General features: G+C 40.4%; 1 protein-coding gene across 3 annotated transcripts in view; it reads left to right on the top strand.

Moving 5' to 3' along the window:
- The window catches only part of cadpsa (Ca2+-dependent activator protein for secretion a), a 160,498-nt gene extending 150,332 nt beyond the window's left edge, over window positions 1-10,166 (top strand). For all 3 annotated transcript variants that reach the window (XM_065955385.1, XM_065955387.1, XM_065955386.1), the window contains 2 exons: window positions 3,255-3,359; window positions 4,925-10,166. In XM_065955385.1, the coding sequence (XP_065811457.1) occupies window positions 3,255-3,359; window positions 4,925-5,095 (276 nt within the window). In that variant the 3' untranslated portion in view covers window positions 5,096-10,166. The remainder of the gene's footprint in view (window positions 1-3,254; window positions 3,360-4,924) is intronic.
- Window positions 10,167-15,271: the final 5,105 nt, after the last annotated feature.

Here is a 15,271-nt window from a genome sequence, read left to right as displayed (position 1 = left end):
ATGGATGAAAGGATGGATAAAAGGATGGATACATGGATGAAAGGATGGATAAAAGGATGGATGGATGGATGAAAGGATGGATACATGGATGAAAGGATGGATAAAAGGATGGATACATGGATGAAAGGATGGATAAAAGGATGGATGGATGGATGAAAGGATGGATGGATGGATGGATGAAATGAAGGATAAAAGGATGGATGAAAGGAAGGATAAAAGGATGGATGGACAGACAGATGGATGAAAGGATGGTTGGATGGATGAAAGGATGAATAAAAGGATGGATGGATGAAATGATGGCTAAAAGGATGGATGGATGGATGAAAGGATGGATAAAAAGATTGGATACATGGATGAAAGGAAGGATAAAGGATGGATGGATGGATGAAATGATGGATGATGAAAGCATGGATAAAAGAATGGATGGATGGATGGATGCATGAAAGGATGGATGGATGGATGGATGAAATGAAGGATAAAAGGATGGATGGATGGATGGACAGACAGATGGATAAAAGGATGGATGATGGATGAAAGGATGGATAAAGGATGGTTGGATGGATGAAAGGATGGATAAAAGGATGGATGGATGGATGAAAGGATGGATAAAAGGGTGGATGGATGGATGAATGGATGAAAGTATGGATAAAGGATGAAAGGATGGATGGATGAATGAAAGGATGAATGAAAGGATGGATAAAGGATGAAAGGATGGATGGATGAATGAAAGGATGATGGAGAATGGATGGATGAATGGATGCTATTCATTTGTGATCCTCCTTCTTCATTTTTTAATTAGATTCTTAAGCTAACATTTAGCTAGTTTCTTATGTAAGGGGGCGGCTGTGGCTCAGGTGGTGGAGACGTCGTTTCCCAACTGGAAGGTCAATGGTTCAATGGATGTGTGGATGCTTATGAATGGGATTAGTTACTTCTGATGGACTCCACACAGCAGCCTCTGCCATCAGTGTGTGAATGTGTAGGTGTGACTTGAAGTGTAAAATCGCTTTGAGTAGTCTGAAGACTGGAAAAGAGCTTAACAAGTCCATTTACCATTTCGCCCCAGTTTTGAAGCACGAGTATATCGATTGATTATCTTTTTGTTTTCATTCCTTCAATCTTCTGTGATATTGACTTCTGTTATCAATACATTATTTATGTTACAAAGAAAATGCTCAGAAACTTCAATTCTACCCATATTTATCCCTTTTCAGGCCTGGTTTCATCCCCCCCCCTCCTCTACTACAATTAATGAACTTTATGTTCTATGTTCTTTTGTATTTCACTGACATGTGATGCTCCTTTGTGTCTTTTCTGTACTCTAATGCTGGAGCAACCTGGCACAAGAATTACCTTTGTGATTGTTTCTACTTGTCTACTACATAGTCTCAAACACTTTGGACAACAGATCTTATATATTCATAAGTCTGGCAGAAAAAATGTTTACCTTTCAAGGATAAACCCTTATACAAGTTAGAAATGACCCCATGGCATCCAATCTCTTAGCAACACACACTCACATAGACACACTTCCACCCCCTTCTTCTTCATTTCTCTTCCCAGTCTCCTCCAGCCCCCCATCCTTTCTGCTGTGACCCTGACTGTTGAAAGTCAGCTTCTATTAGTATCAGCCCGTGCTCATCATTATCCATCAATTAGACTGGCAACAGCCAGGGCCCACAGAGAAACATCTGCAGCCTTTCGGCTGTTTGTGTGTGGCTGCTGTGCTCGCTGTGCCTCGCAGAGGTCACTGTTTGAAGAAGACGCGTCTAAATAGAGCAGTCAGTAAAATTCCATGTTTCTGTTTGTAACCCCTCTGTATACAAGAAGTAACAAGACGCAGACCTGTGGTCCATGGAACTAAATAAGTGCAGACCAAAGACTGTATAAAAGACGGCTGTAAGGTCAGTGGAGGTGTTTTGAAGCCCATTGATGGCGGTCGCCATATTGGAAATGCTGTCTCAAACAAACTTTTAACTTAACAACAGGAAAAGAGCGGTCTTGAGATGCCTGATAAACCGCTACAAGGTGCCCACTCATCAGATAGTGACGGGTGGCTGCATTGCAGTTTGAGCACCGTTTGAACGGTTAAACACACACATCCCAGGCAAATGTAAAAGATCATGGCCAAGTATCGGAACACCTTTGTCAATTTGATCTTTTTCTAATTTAGTTTTTTTTAAACCATGTTTTAGTGTTTGTCTCTAGTATTTGTAAATTATTAAAAAGGGTAAAACATACTATTTTTTTAATTAATGAAATGTAAGCACTAAGCGGCAACATAAGCTGTGAAAAAAACAAATTAAATGTGTCAGAGCCATTTTTGGATGTCCTGAATGTGAGCATACTTACATGCATATTAGACTTATCAAAGTGAATAACTGACTTCACTCAGCACTATAACACCAGGCTTTTTGAAACAGGTAATGAGATTTCTGATTCTCACTTATCTTAATTAATGCCATGACTAAAAGCAAAAGACATATCAGACTATATACTCTATAAAACTGCTGAGCATTGTTGATTTCATACGATCGAATAAAAAAAAAAAAAAAAAAAGAGACTCAAGACATATGTAGAAAAGTCAAAAAATGCTGCTGCAAACTCACCGATGGATTTCTATAATGGACTTTGAAGTGCCCAGGGCGAAACACGTTGATGTGCACCAACAGCATAATAAGCAGTACCATTTATTAGGTTAACTATTATCTGATGCCTCATTGGCTGATGCATCGTCCTGGAGACCGCAATCCAGATTTAAATAGATCCTTAGCCTACGGGAATATCTGATGGGTAGAAGAGACTGTTTCCTAATCTTGGGTCCCAGGGAAGACTGCAGCAGCAGCAACAACCCCCCTGCTTTAGAGGAGCGCCTGCTCTGCATGATGTGTCAATTTCTCATGGCTTGATGAGGCCGTGCGACCGACATGACATGAACATCTCAGATTAGAGACGTCTTTCTGCTGAGGATCTGTTTGTCAGCTTTGTCCCTCTGGCCTCATCCTCAATGATCGACAAGGAAACTCAGCCAGGATTACACACTGCAGGGATGACATGACGTGCTCTCTGTGCCAAATACAACGTGAACAAAGTGGATGTATTTCAGATACTAATTTCCAGGGCTGTGGATTCATATTTGAGAGTTAAAAATGTTTTTCTTGATGTGTTTGTTTAAGATATCATCATGCTTTGTGTGCATTTACTGAATTGAATATCAGATAATGAAACCTTCTTTGTTCTTGTGTCTCCATCAGCAATGGTACACCAGCACTATGAACCTTTTGGGAACATGGCTGACTGACCGCATGGACCTGCAGCTCCATGTTTATCAGCTGAAGATTCTCATCAGGGTTGTCAAGGTTAGAACCTCTGCACACTTCATTTGATATTTTTAATTTTTAATCTCATGCCTACAGCTCTGGAAAAAAAAGAGACTTTTCCTTAAATTAGAGCCACTGGAATTAACAATCAGGGTTATTACACAAAAAATGATTTAATAATACAATAATTTAATAATCAAGTGTTCTGTGGCTAAAAAATAATAAAATAATAAAAACAGCTCAATGAGGACGTTTTATCCGCAATTTCGAAAATCGGCAGAGATTTTGTATGCAATAGAACAAACATTTTAAAATTTTACTCCAAACAACAAACCTCTAAAGAGCAGAAACAGAGAAAAACTATAAAATATTTTTGCAGTTGTCTCTTACCGTTTTCCAGAGCTGTACACACAAACCAAATGTTTCTATCAACTATTGTCATGAATAGTTCAAAAAGTTTGTAAAAGTGTGTAAAACATTAAAGGGTCAAATCTTCTAGTGGAACATTTGATCATTTATTTGCTGCTTCGCGATGAATTTCACTTCCATGATTGTTAAATTCTCCTCTTTTTACAAATCAAGTGGTTTCATTGTTATCTGCACTTGATACGCTTTCTTTTTCATTTGACCTTTATGGTACAGTGAAGGCATTCATAATGAGAGACAGCAATATCCTCATATCAGAATATATTGTAAGCTAAATGAGATCAGATATATAGACCAACCAACTGACCATCCAATCAACCAACCAAACCAACCACCCCACCAACTAACCAGCCAACCCCTTCACAAACCATCGCTATGCCCAACTAACCTCTCCACAAACAAACCAACCATCCCTCCAACAACCATCCCACCGACCAACTAACCATCCAACCTCCCAACCAACCTCTCCGCCAACCACTCCAACAACCAACTAAATTCTCCACCCATCAAATCATTCCATCAACCAACCACTCACTCAAAAAAACTAACCAACTATCCCACAAACCAACCAACTAACCATCAAATCCCCCAACCAACCAACCACTCCACAAACCAACTAATTACTCAGCAAACCAAACAACTAACCAACCACCCCACCAAGTAAACTCTCCACCAACCTCCCAGTAACCCACTCCACAAACCAACAAACCACCCCACCAGCTTACCAGCCAACCATTCTACCAACCAACAAACCACTCCAAAAACCAAACTACCACCCCACCCTTCTGGAACATTATGTAGTCATCTCCTTTTAACCTATATCTAATTTGGATACAAATGGTTGTAGCTGTCCAACTTGTGGTTGTAATGGGACTGTGTAGATCGAGTTAAACTACAACTACACTACAAGCCTGTGCAAGCAACAAACAGTGCAATGGTCAACCTCGAATAGCGAAAAAAATGGAGTGAAGTTATCTCAGATACAGTCCCTAGAGAGACACAGACACAACTGAATTTGGTTATTTTAAGTATCTCAGGGAATAAATAATTGTGTATATTGCTTAATCTATGTGATTAACCTCAAATGATCCACTGTCAAAACGCCCTCTTTCTCTAGAAACCTGTAAAGCGCTTTCTTTTACCTTTACCAATGGTTTTTGTCTGTTTATTTGTTCTAGAAAAAGTATCGTGACTTCCGTCTCCAAGGGGTGCTGGACTCCACATTAAACAGTAAGATGTATGACACGGTGAGGAACCGACTGACCTTGGAAGAAGCCACGGCGTCAGTGAGAGAAGGAGGGATGCAGGGCATTTCCATGAGAGACAGCGATGAAGATGACGATAACTAGAACAAAGAGACTGAAAATCAAGAGAATGTCAAAGCTTTTCAGGAGAGTGAGCGGTGTACTGCCTGAGAACCCATGCAGCCTTCCCCTGAGGTCAAACATCCAAACGTGTTCCCTCCATTCTTTGCTTTGTCAATTCCTGTAAGAGTTCAAAATTCATATCTGAATTCATAAAATGTGTTTTTTTTTCTATAACTTGCATGATGCAAGGCTTCCACATCCATTCTTTGGATTTAGACATTTCCAATGTAGGCTCACTGAACTTCGATCCTTCTATTCTAACTAACACTCCAAAAAGCCCACTTCTACAGGAAGTAGGGTTGGATTGATTAGCAATGACATCCTCCCATCATCATTGGATGAGCGTCATCGATCACTTACAGTGAAGACCTCCTTAAAAGCTTGTAACATTGGCATGGCAAAGAGGTTTGCCAACTAATGAAGGTATAATCACCAACAGAGCAGCCAACACTTTGAGGTCGTGCCCCCTGTCTGATGCTGTCTGTCTCCACCCTCTTGCATGCACCCTCATGCACCTTTCTATCACAGTCCATCAATGGTTTGTGGTCATTTTTAAAGTTTACAGCCTTTAATCCTGTTGCTTATGCATAATCTGTTGGATGCAGCAAAAAATATATAGTATATATATATATATATATATATATATATATATATAGACTTCATTCAGTCAGGACATCATCATCTACCAATTTGGTCAACGTCCCAAAGCTCTAACCTTAAGCAACAATGATTGCTTACTCTTGAAATAGGAACAAAAATGTGTCTATAATATCAAAAAGAGTTTGAGACAAGCACAAATGTGACAATGATCACTCACCATGTGTAGCAGCCTTGTAAATGAGGAATAATAAAGGCAGGAGATTGCATCAGAATGAGGTTAATCAATGGAAGGCATGCAAAATACTTTGTTGTACCTTCTTGTGTCCACAGTCTTTGTAGAGGAGCTTTTCTGTTGCTTGTTTCTCAGTTTTCTTCCACACGTAAAAAGGATTATATAGAATAGCAACCTGTTTTAGCCAGTTCAAGAGAATAACTACGAAAACAGTCAAACGATTCAGACCTCAAGACTATTCTTCCAATTAAATAATGGAAACAAAAGTTTCCTAAATATCCTGCAAATGAATGCTATATCAGCTGTTCACCATCCAACAGATCCAAATATCCAGTAACTACCTTTTGTGCACTCCAAGTCCCAATTTTCAATACAAAAACCAATGCTGTTTAGCATTTTCAGTGCTCAGCATCCAAGCCACACTCGTACAATCTCACTTTTTCCTCGCTTTCCAATCAAATCAAGAAAAGGCAGGACCTCTTATATCATCCTCGTCAACAACAACGCAAGAGGAAAAACTAATCTGATTTGTCTTTACAAGGGTACACTTTCAGGTCCAAAGCTGCTGCTAATGCAGGGTAAGGATTCCTTTACATTGTCTGTGTAGGTTCTCAGTCATCCAGGTCATGGGAAATTCCAAGCGTTATCCAAAGGCAACTGGACTTGGTCGAAGATCTTGAGGAGGTTTCACCTCTCCTCCTTCGAAAGGCTTCTTCAGTTCTAAACTACCTGGTGGACGGAGCTAAAAATGGACTCAGCTAACGACTCTGATGCGAGTCAGGCTTAAATTTGTAGCTCTGTCCACCTGTTATACCAAAACTGAAGAAGAGATCTTCAACCAAGTCCAGTTGCCGTTTGATGAAGCTTCAAATTCCTCGACTTTATTTTCATGTTGTCTTGGCGAAATGTCCTCCAATAAAGAAAATTATTAAGCACATGGAGCTATATAAAAGACCTGTCACTACAGAGGGAAGCAGAAGTCAACTTCCATAACCTATAGCAACAGCAAGCACCTATGAGAAGCACTCTGAAACTTAGGTCGCGGCCGCTGCCAGTCCAAAAAAAAACGGCGTTAATGGACACTTGCCCTTAAACTGCAAAACTCATTGGACGTTTCTAAAGTATCTCCTCGATTTTGATGAGCAATATGAATGATCTTTTTTTTTAATTAATTATGTTTATGAACAATGCTATGTTTATTTTGTGTTCTGCTTCTGTTGGTGCAGCTACGATGTGTGTTGTATAGCTATGAATGGTCACTCAGTGGACCCGTATCATGTTTAAACAATAAAAAAATGTATATTTAGAGTGATTGGCTGAAACATGATGTCACAGTAACGGCTTTCGTTTGTTCTAGGGTTACTTTGCAAAGTGTGTCTCTGACAGTCACAAATGATATCCAGGCATCGTTGAAGAAATCGCTGAGCGGTGCAAAAAATTGTATAATTCTAGTAAAATAGTGACACAAACTGAGAACATGATTCTGCATATTAACCTTCACATTTCATGTTGGCGCTCTTACTATTATCATATGGAGATCAACTCCATCTTGTCCAACTGTTCAACACAAGTGTCCTCTTTGTTCATCACTTCTCACTTGGTGAAAAATCTGTTAGCAAAATAGTGTCTAATGAGGTCTTACTATGTCTTGTTTTTAGCCGTTGTGTAGCACAAATTCAACTGAATTGTTGTTTTGCAGGATGCAGTTTGTGATGCTGTTGACCTGTATTGTTTATTAGCTGCCCTCGCTGTTATAATAAATAGGGTGGACAATAAAAGAAATAGAAACATCTGTAAGAAAATGCAATATAATTCAGCGGCACTTCAAAATGTATGGTTGAACAGAAACTTGATTTGACACACTTTAACCTTCATGAAGGTAGACTTGATTTCACGACTGTTTGATTAAACTGCATTAATTTTAGCACGGTGGCACGTGAGTGAATTTGTAATTATTATTATTTAACAATTAAAGCCGTAAGAGCAGAGGCCACCATGTTCACCCCCATATTTCCATACAGACTTGTTTGAAGGTGCAAACGTAATGAAGGCTGTTAGAACATCATAAGTAGACATCCAGACATGCATCGGTCCTGAGTGTGTAGCTAAAGCTGTTTTCACACAAGCACCTCGGAAAATTTCTTTAAAATTCAGGATAGGCTGCCCCTGAAATCTTCATGAATTTCATATTCTCATATGTCCATCACAATTAAGGCTTTAACATTTACAGAAAACTCCTGAAAAACTTCTGATATTTGCACGAGGAGCTGCATGTGTGAACGCAAACAGCCACATTTTCCCCGGAGTTTCTCCTGCCAGCCTCCCAGTATTTTTTCTACATATAGTCAGAGTGAGCTGAGAACACAGCAGGATATAATCAGGAGAATTCACCTCGAGCAAGTGGGAGAGGTCGGTGACGTTTATATCCAGTGACCGGTGCATGGTGTAAAGACAGTATGCACAAGACCGGAGCAGTCCTCCCTGAAATCATTTTGACATTTTCAGGAGGGCAAAAGTGAAAACGGCTAAAAAATAATAATTTCACTGTCAGACGGAGAGTGGAAGATCCCTCCCACTTCCCATCTGATCAGACAGGAAAAACTTCTCATTGTAAAGCAATTCAGGAAGATTTCAGGGTGTGTGCCTGTCCTGAAGTTTTCTAGACATTTTCAGGAGGTGCATGTGTGAAAACAGCTTCAGTTACACACTCAGGCAAGGCAAGACATGACGTTTAAAAAAGAAGGTGCAGAAATGACAGGTTGCTGGTTAATCGTTAAGAGTCCAACACTTTATATAGGCACAGTGTTTTGCCTTTATATATCAGTGCTACCGTGTTTGAAGATGGGACTAACTGCGGGATATAAATGTCATTGGCCCTGCTTCAGGCAATTTTATTTTTTTTAACCTGAATATGACCTGCTGCATTCAAACAGCAGCTCACCCCAACTCCATCTGGAGTTTTTACAGCAGCAGGTTGTGGTTCTCTAGTGAGAAGTGCATACGGCTTTACAGGTCTAGTTTCCACACCAGTTTTCAGCCAAAAATAAGTTAGCAATCCCATCTTAGTACTGTTTGATGAATGGCTGAGGCTAAGAGACGGAAGAGGACGGTGAGGGATAGAGTTAAGAAGAATAAAAGAGAGAGCGACTCGAGTAAATATTGGACAGGCTTTCACACGTTGGCGAGATTTAGTGAAAGAGTAGGCTGAAAGTCCAACACCGAACTGGTTAGGTCAATACACTGTGTTTTACGACGGGGCAGTTGCATTTGGACCATCGGGGGGTGCCAAAGTGCACAAAACAGAATTCCTCCATAAAGTTGTTCAAAAGAGACGCAGGACTGACCTGCTGATGTTGCCAACGTAGGTGAAGTGCAACCAAAAAAATCACTCTCACACTTTGTTTCTCCAAGTGAGGAATAACACATTCACGGTTTCCAAAATAAAGTTCAGCTGCTGGTCTTAAAATGGCACAATGGTTTCAGAATAAAGTAGAAGAAAAAATATCTCAAAGAGAAAATTGTCAAATTTGTCAGTTGCAAGAGAGGGTTATAAATCAAAGAGGATACAAGTTGGATCTCTTATGTTACCAACAAAGGGTTTTAATTTGGTAATGGCCACAATCCTTTACTCTCCTACCACCTAACGTTCTTCCATTAGTGAGAAAGCGGATATTTTATTTTGAAAAGAAGTTAAGGACAAGCTGCCTACAGTACATGTAAATCAATCAGTGATCACTGAAATTACCACAACAGTCAAAAATGGAACTTTGACTTCATAAATCTAAAATGTTCCTTCCTATATTTCTTTCAGATAATTATCTCGTTTTCAACTTTTTTCACTTTTTAAACAAACGATCCATTTTGTCCAATTGTATTGAAATCTGTTGAGTTTATTTGCCACAAAGGATTTAAGTTCTTGTATGTACCCTGTACTTCATTTCTGGATGTATGACGGAGTGAATCCACATTTTTATAAAGCGATGAAGGGAAGTTTGGTCTGCTTGTCTCTCCCCTCTGTCAGCTGTTTTCTAAACTGTTATAGAGCTGTGTGTTGCAAGTGCTGCATGTCCCCGGTATTCACTCCCCCCCCCAAAGTGTTTTCTTTTCTTTTTCTGCTCCAAGTGTGACGTTTGTGGTGGGTTCATCATGCTTCTGCCTTCTAGAGGAACCCACCAATGCCAAGAACATTTAAATAAAGGTGAACAGCAAACATGGAAACAAGTGGTCGTCTCATTCATAGCTCAAAGGCAGGGTTGGTCATTTTTGAAAACTAGCTTGATTTTGAAAGTAGCATTCCCTCAGTGCTCCGTCTGCACCCACTCCCTCCCCTCTGTGCTCCCTCTAAATTGACATGCACGAGTGCCATTGCTCCAGAAGTGGACCTCAGCTCATCTCTTGCATTGTGTAGAAACTACGTCGTCTCATGTGTCATTCAGCGGTAAATAAACTCACAGTATAAAGTCTAAACTACATGGGGTAGAGAACGAGCAGGGAGACAGGGAGGCGTCTGATTGGTTCATCAGATTGGTACCTCGTGGCAGACATTGGTCAAAGTTTTTACAGACTTACAAACTGCTACAGATGATGGATTTTCTTTGTTCCTTTTTCAGAGAACATGAGTTATTAATGTCTGTCAGGACCTAAAGACAATTTCAACCAAAATCTTAAAAAGTGGATCTGGAGGAAATTAACAACCCTGCTTTTAAATGTAATGATTGAATGTGAGCGTGAGCAGTGGCGGTTCTATAGTCTAGTTGGACCCTATGTTTTCGGAGGGCGCTCTCTACGAAAGACGGCTTATTCCTCTTCATTTTTCTACGGTGACTTTCACTGACAAACCTTGGTTTTCACAGCAATTATACATGCAACGCTCAGGCAGGGCAACGAGAGTGAGTGCTGTCAGATGGGGCCCTTTTAGACGACTGTTATTGCAAAAATTGCAGAGATTTTGGCCACTTTTCTGATAAAAGTTTATGAACCCCAAGCAGTTGCCTGCCTCGCCTTTTGACAAGCAGAGAATATGTCAACAGTTTGCAGTTTCTTGTGCTGTTTTTGAACAAAGAGCTAACCTTTGGAGTGTGCAGCGATATTGTGTAGACAGACTGCAAAAAAATACATATTTGTTAATCCTCAGCCGTGACCTCTTTCCCTCCCCCCACAGCAGCATTTTCTTAAGAAAGCGAGTCCGAGATTAATGCTGCGGATTAAAGCATCAGTCATCTTGAGAGTTGATATTACTGTTGAGAAGGAGATTGAAAGAATAGGAGATCAAATCAAGAGGCCAAGATGGAAGCTAAGACTGAAGTCAAGAGAGGATTAGATATTATATAGTCCCAAATTAAAAGAAGACAGGATATCTTTTAATTATGTTATAGACCGAGGGAAACAAATCCTTCTTGGAAGAGAAGAGAAAAACAAGATTTGGGAGGAATTGAGGTGAACCAGACCACTAGTGAAATTTGACTTTCTTCCTGGAGGATTGTAAAGCTCGATACGTTTATTTAAGTATCATCAGATTTATGAGGCTGCTTGCTTCAAATTTGGTTTTTAATTTTTTTTGTACCATGATAAGTCCAGATATGATTCAACATGTGATATTTGATATACTTCACTTTAATAAAAAATCGGTTCCAATCAAGATTTTTCTCAGTAATTTTTCTAGATTAAAAATAAGTGTTGATCAGGATAAATGCAAAAACAGCAGACTAAGAGAGGAGATATGCCGGCACACTTACTCAAAGGCCAACCAAAAGTTTTGATTCCATCACGATCACAACGTTTTGACCAGAGGTCTTCTTCAGGTGATAAATAATAATGACCTGAAACATTTTAAAAGTGATAGAATAACCATGTGATGTGACTTCCAGGGCTTCTGCAACCAGCCTCAAGTGGACACTGGATGCACTGCAGGTTTTTGCACTTGACATCAGAATTTTCGGACTTGAACTTGGCCGCCCAGATGGCTCACCTCATGCCTCTGTGCATGAGGTGTGACATAACCGCTGTGCAATCTGCGCCCCAAACCTTTAGTTTTTAATTTAAGTAAAATAAGTGGAGTTTTGTTATTGTGACAAGATTAGAAAAATAAACTAGAGTTTTAGCATTGTTCCTATTCATATGTGAGAGGCGGCTGTTCCATTGTGGCATTGATTGCATTTGTAATTTTAAAAAAGTGGTAATTGGGGGTGCCAATGGCTGAGCTGTTAGCTTGTGCGCCCCAATGTACAGAGGCTGTAGTCCTCGAAGCTGGCGGCCTGACTTCAAATCGGACCTGTGGCTACATTCTTGCATGTCATCCCCCGATTTTTGACTCTATCCTGTCTCTCCAATAAAGGGAAAAAAGACCAAAAATAAATCTAAAAAAAATAAATTTAAAAAAAGTAAGAACTTGGGAAATTGGTCTGAAATTTTTGGGAACCTTAACGGAGGGAGAAGACGTTAACGCTCTGCAGGAGTTGTTGGAATGACAGCAGTAAATGAAACTCCACGGTCACAGAGCATCTTTTCTGCCCTCACAGATGATATTTGGTAAAATGAAGACCCTGACTGAAGAGTGCACACAAACCTGATCAGAGCCAAATGAATCGTGGTCCATGACCAAGTCACTCAGGTTTAATGTAAATTAGTTCCAGCTGATGTGACCTGCTATGGTCAAAAATAAACCCCCAGTTATCAGAATCATCTTTGTGATTTCCAACAAAAAGATCAGCACAGGGTAACAAAAAAGACTGGATTCAAAAACTCCAGCTGAGGAGGAAAATATTCACCTTTAAACAACTCCAAGTGTGTCAGTGCTGAGAGGTCTTTGGGCCGATGGTCGTTATGCTAAGCTAGGCGTGTTTCAGACTTAACTGAGCTTAATGCACAGAATTAAAACTGATATTAATCCTCCCATCAAGCACCCCGCCCCAAAGAAATGAATCGAGAAAATGACCAAATTATTATTCAGTCAGTGTCCAGCTCTATCTGTCAAACCATCACTTCAAATCGTGTTTCACATACCCAGTGATTCATCCTGCCAGACATTTCAGAGGTTATGAGGCAGAATACAAAGGAGGGAAAGGCCATTTGAGTTAAAGCACCAGAGAGACTTCACTGTCTCCACAGAGGCTTCTCCTTTATATCTTATACATAAGAGAATCATCAACAGCAAACGCACAAAGCAGCCAACCTATTTTAACATTCAATCTGCGGTGTCGGTGAGCTGCTGCCGGTGCAATATCACTCATTTAATTTCCACCACAAATATGAGGAGATGATTGGGCGAGACACGACACCGGGGCAGATTAATGGGCCTGGAGATTTACGCCAGCACGACCTGAGCTGCTTTGGCTTTTAAGCTCCAATCAAGAGGGGGAAATGGGAAACCATAACTGTATGAAAATACAACGAATCTCCAACTGACCATCACAGCGAGAGAGCTGGCCCCGAGTGTTAGCGCTGACAGGCCGCTGCTGTACGGCGGGGAGTCCTGCAGTGATACGGATGTGAGAACGAGCCGTTCCGACACATCGAGTCCATCAAGCCGTCTCCGACATGATACGTGTGGATAATGGCAACGGGGAAATGAAAAAGATGAGGAGAGAAATCAGCCCATGTGCAGACACTCGAGCTGCCAAATAAATTGGTCTGTGATTTTGTTGTGGAGGAAGAATTTCATTTAGACGTCCTTTAAAGGTAAACAGCATCAAAACAGAGCCAGAGAGACCGCGGCTGTTGTCGCACGGTTATGCTTTGCGTGCCAGAAGTGTCAAAAAATTGCCCGCCATTTGAGAGGGCAGGTAGATGTCAGATTCTTTAAATATGAGCGGCCCCCAAAGCCTCTTATGTTTCCCTTCCCCGTGCACCAAAAACCTTCTTATCGCGGCCTTAAGAGGGGACAAACAAGCCTGCTGATTAATTTTAGATCTTTTCCATGAGTAGCTTACAGTTTAAAGCAATCTCGCTCGATATTCAGGCAAAGACACGAGGGCAGATTGTGTTATACCTCAGGGATGAATATTACCCAGGACTGTTTGTCCTGTTTCATAGTCATTTATTGTGAAAGCCCATATGGGGATCAACAGTATCACAGTCTTAAACTGGGTCTGCTGAGGCCACTGTTATTATTAGATGGATGTCAGAAGTTAATCCCCCCCCTGCAGGCACATTTGATTGTGCACACTCCTTTCTTTCTGCAGATATTTTCCCCCTTCCAAAGGGCTCTTTTTCCACATCCTGAATGCTGACACAAAGAAAAATCAAAAATGATCTGAATTTGATTTTTGCTGATCATTCTATCATATTTCAGTTTTTATTACTAATACTTTTAAAAGCATCTTGGTTGAAATGATTCCTTCCTGATATTCATGACTCGTTACCCTTAAAGGACACAGATCAATCATCTGAAAGTTTTGAACACTTTCCACAGAAGGAGCTGATCAGAGCGACGACGACTAAAGTCAATCATATCGACCACTTTTCACAGGAAGTAAACGAGCGCCTCAAAGGTAACACCATGGCTCCTCTGAAGACGACGCTGAAGTTACAGTTTTGATAAATGTCTTTATTTTTAGTCCTTTTTTTCACCCCTCTTTCCACACTGCCTTGAAAGTCTTCCTATACACTCATGTGAAAGCAACACACTGCGGTTTCAGACAAGTTTTGCAAAATGCTTTAGTTCAATGAACGTAATGAAATGTAATAATATCTCTGCCGTGCATCAAAGATTATTCAAGCTGGACTTTTACATACCAGAAATAAGTTATTTACGGTTCTTTGCATTGAGGCCCAACTCTACTAAAGTGCACAGTTATATGCATCAACTTTTAGAGAGAATAATTCCACCTTAAGGCCTCCAAAAAGGGGCCGGTTCTGTCAACGGACCTTTTTTAGTTTGAGAGATTCAGATGAACCTGGACAGGAAGCGTCATCTGCATATTCTCTGACCTCTGGACCAGTTCTGACTCAAATCCTCAAAATGCATTTTAAAGAGTTCAGGGGGAAAACTGTGACTGCAGGCCTTTATGCACTGATGCATGGGGTTCGCTCTGTCCCTTTAAGACTGCCCCGGGTCTCGTCTTTACCTGACTCACTCCAGAGCCACAGGCGGCACACACACTCACACACACCTGAGATGACCTCGTCAAATTCAGAAAATAAATCACGCAGAAACTGCTTCAATCCTTCACTGAAGCAGAAATCAAAAGAAGAAATGCAATCGTACAAATTCAACAACATTCCCACAGGCAAAGAATTCCCAAATGGACAAACAGTCCTAGTTTAATGTCTGACACAATGTTTGTTTTTTAAGCTTGTTCACTTTATTTCATTGAAAACATATTGTA

This window comes from Labrus bergylta, chromosome 5 (genome assembly GCF_963930695.1).
Source record: "Labrus bergylta chromosome 5, fLabBer1.1, whole genome shotgun sequence".
Classification (NCBI taxonomy): domain Eukaryota; kingdom Metazoa; phylum Chordata; class Actinopteri; order Labriformes; family Labridae; genus Labrus; species Labrus bergylta.
Note: the sequence above shows the minus strand (reverse complement) of the source record. Positions and strands in the feature narration are given on the sequence as shown.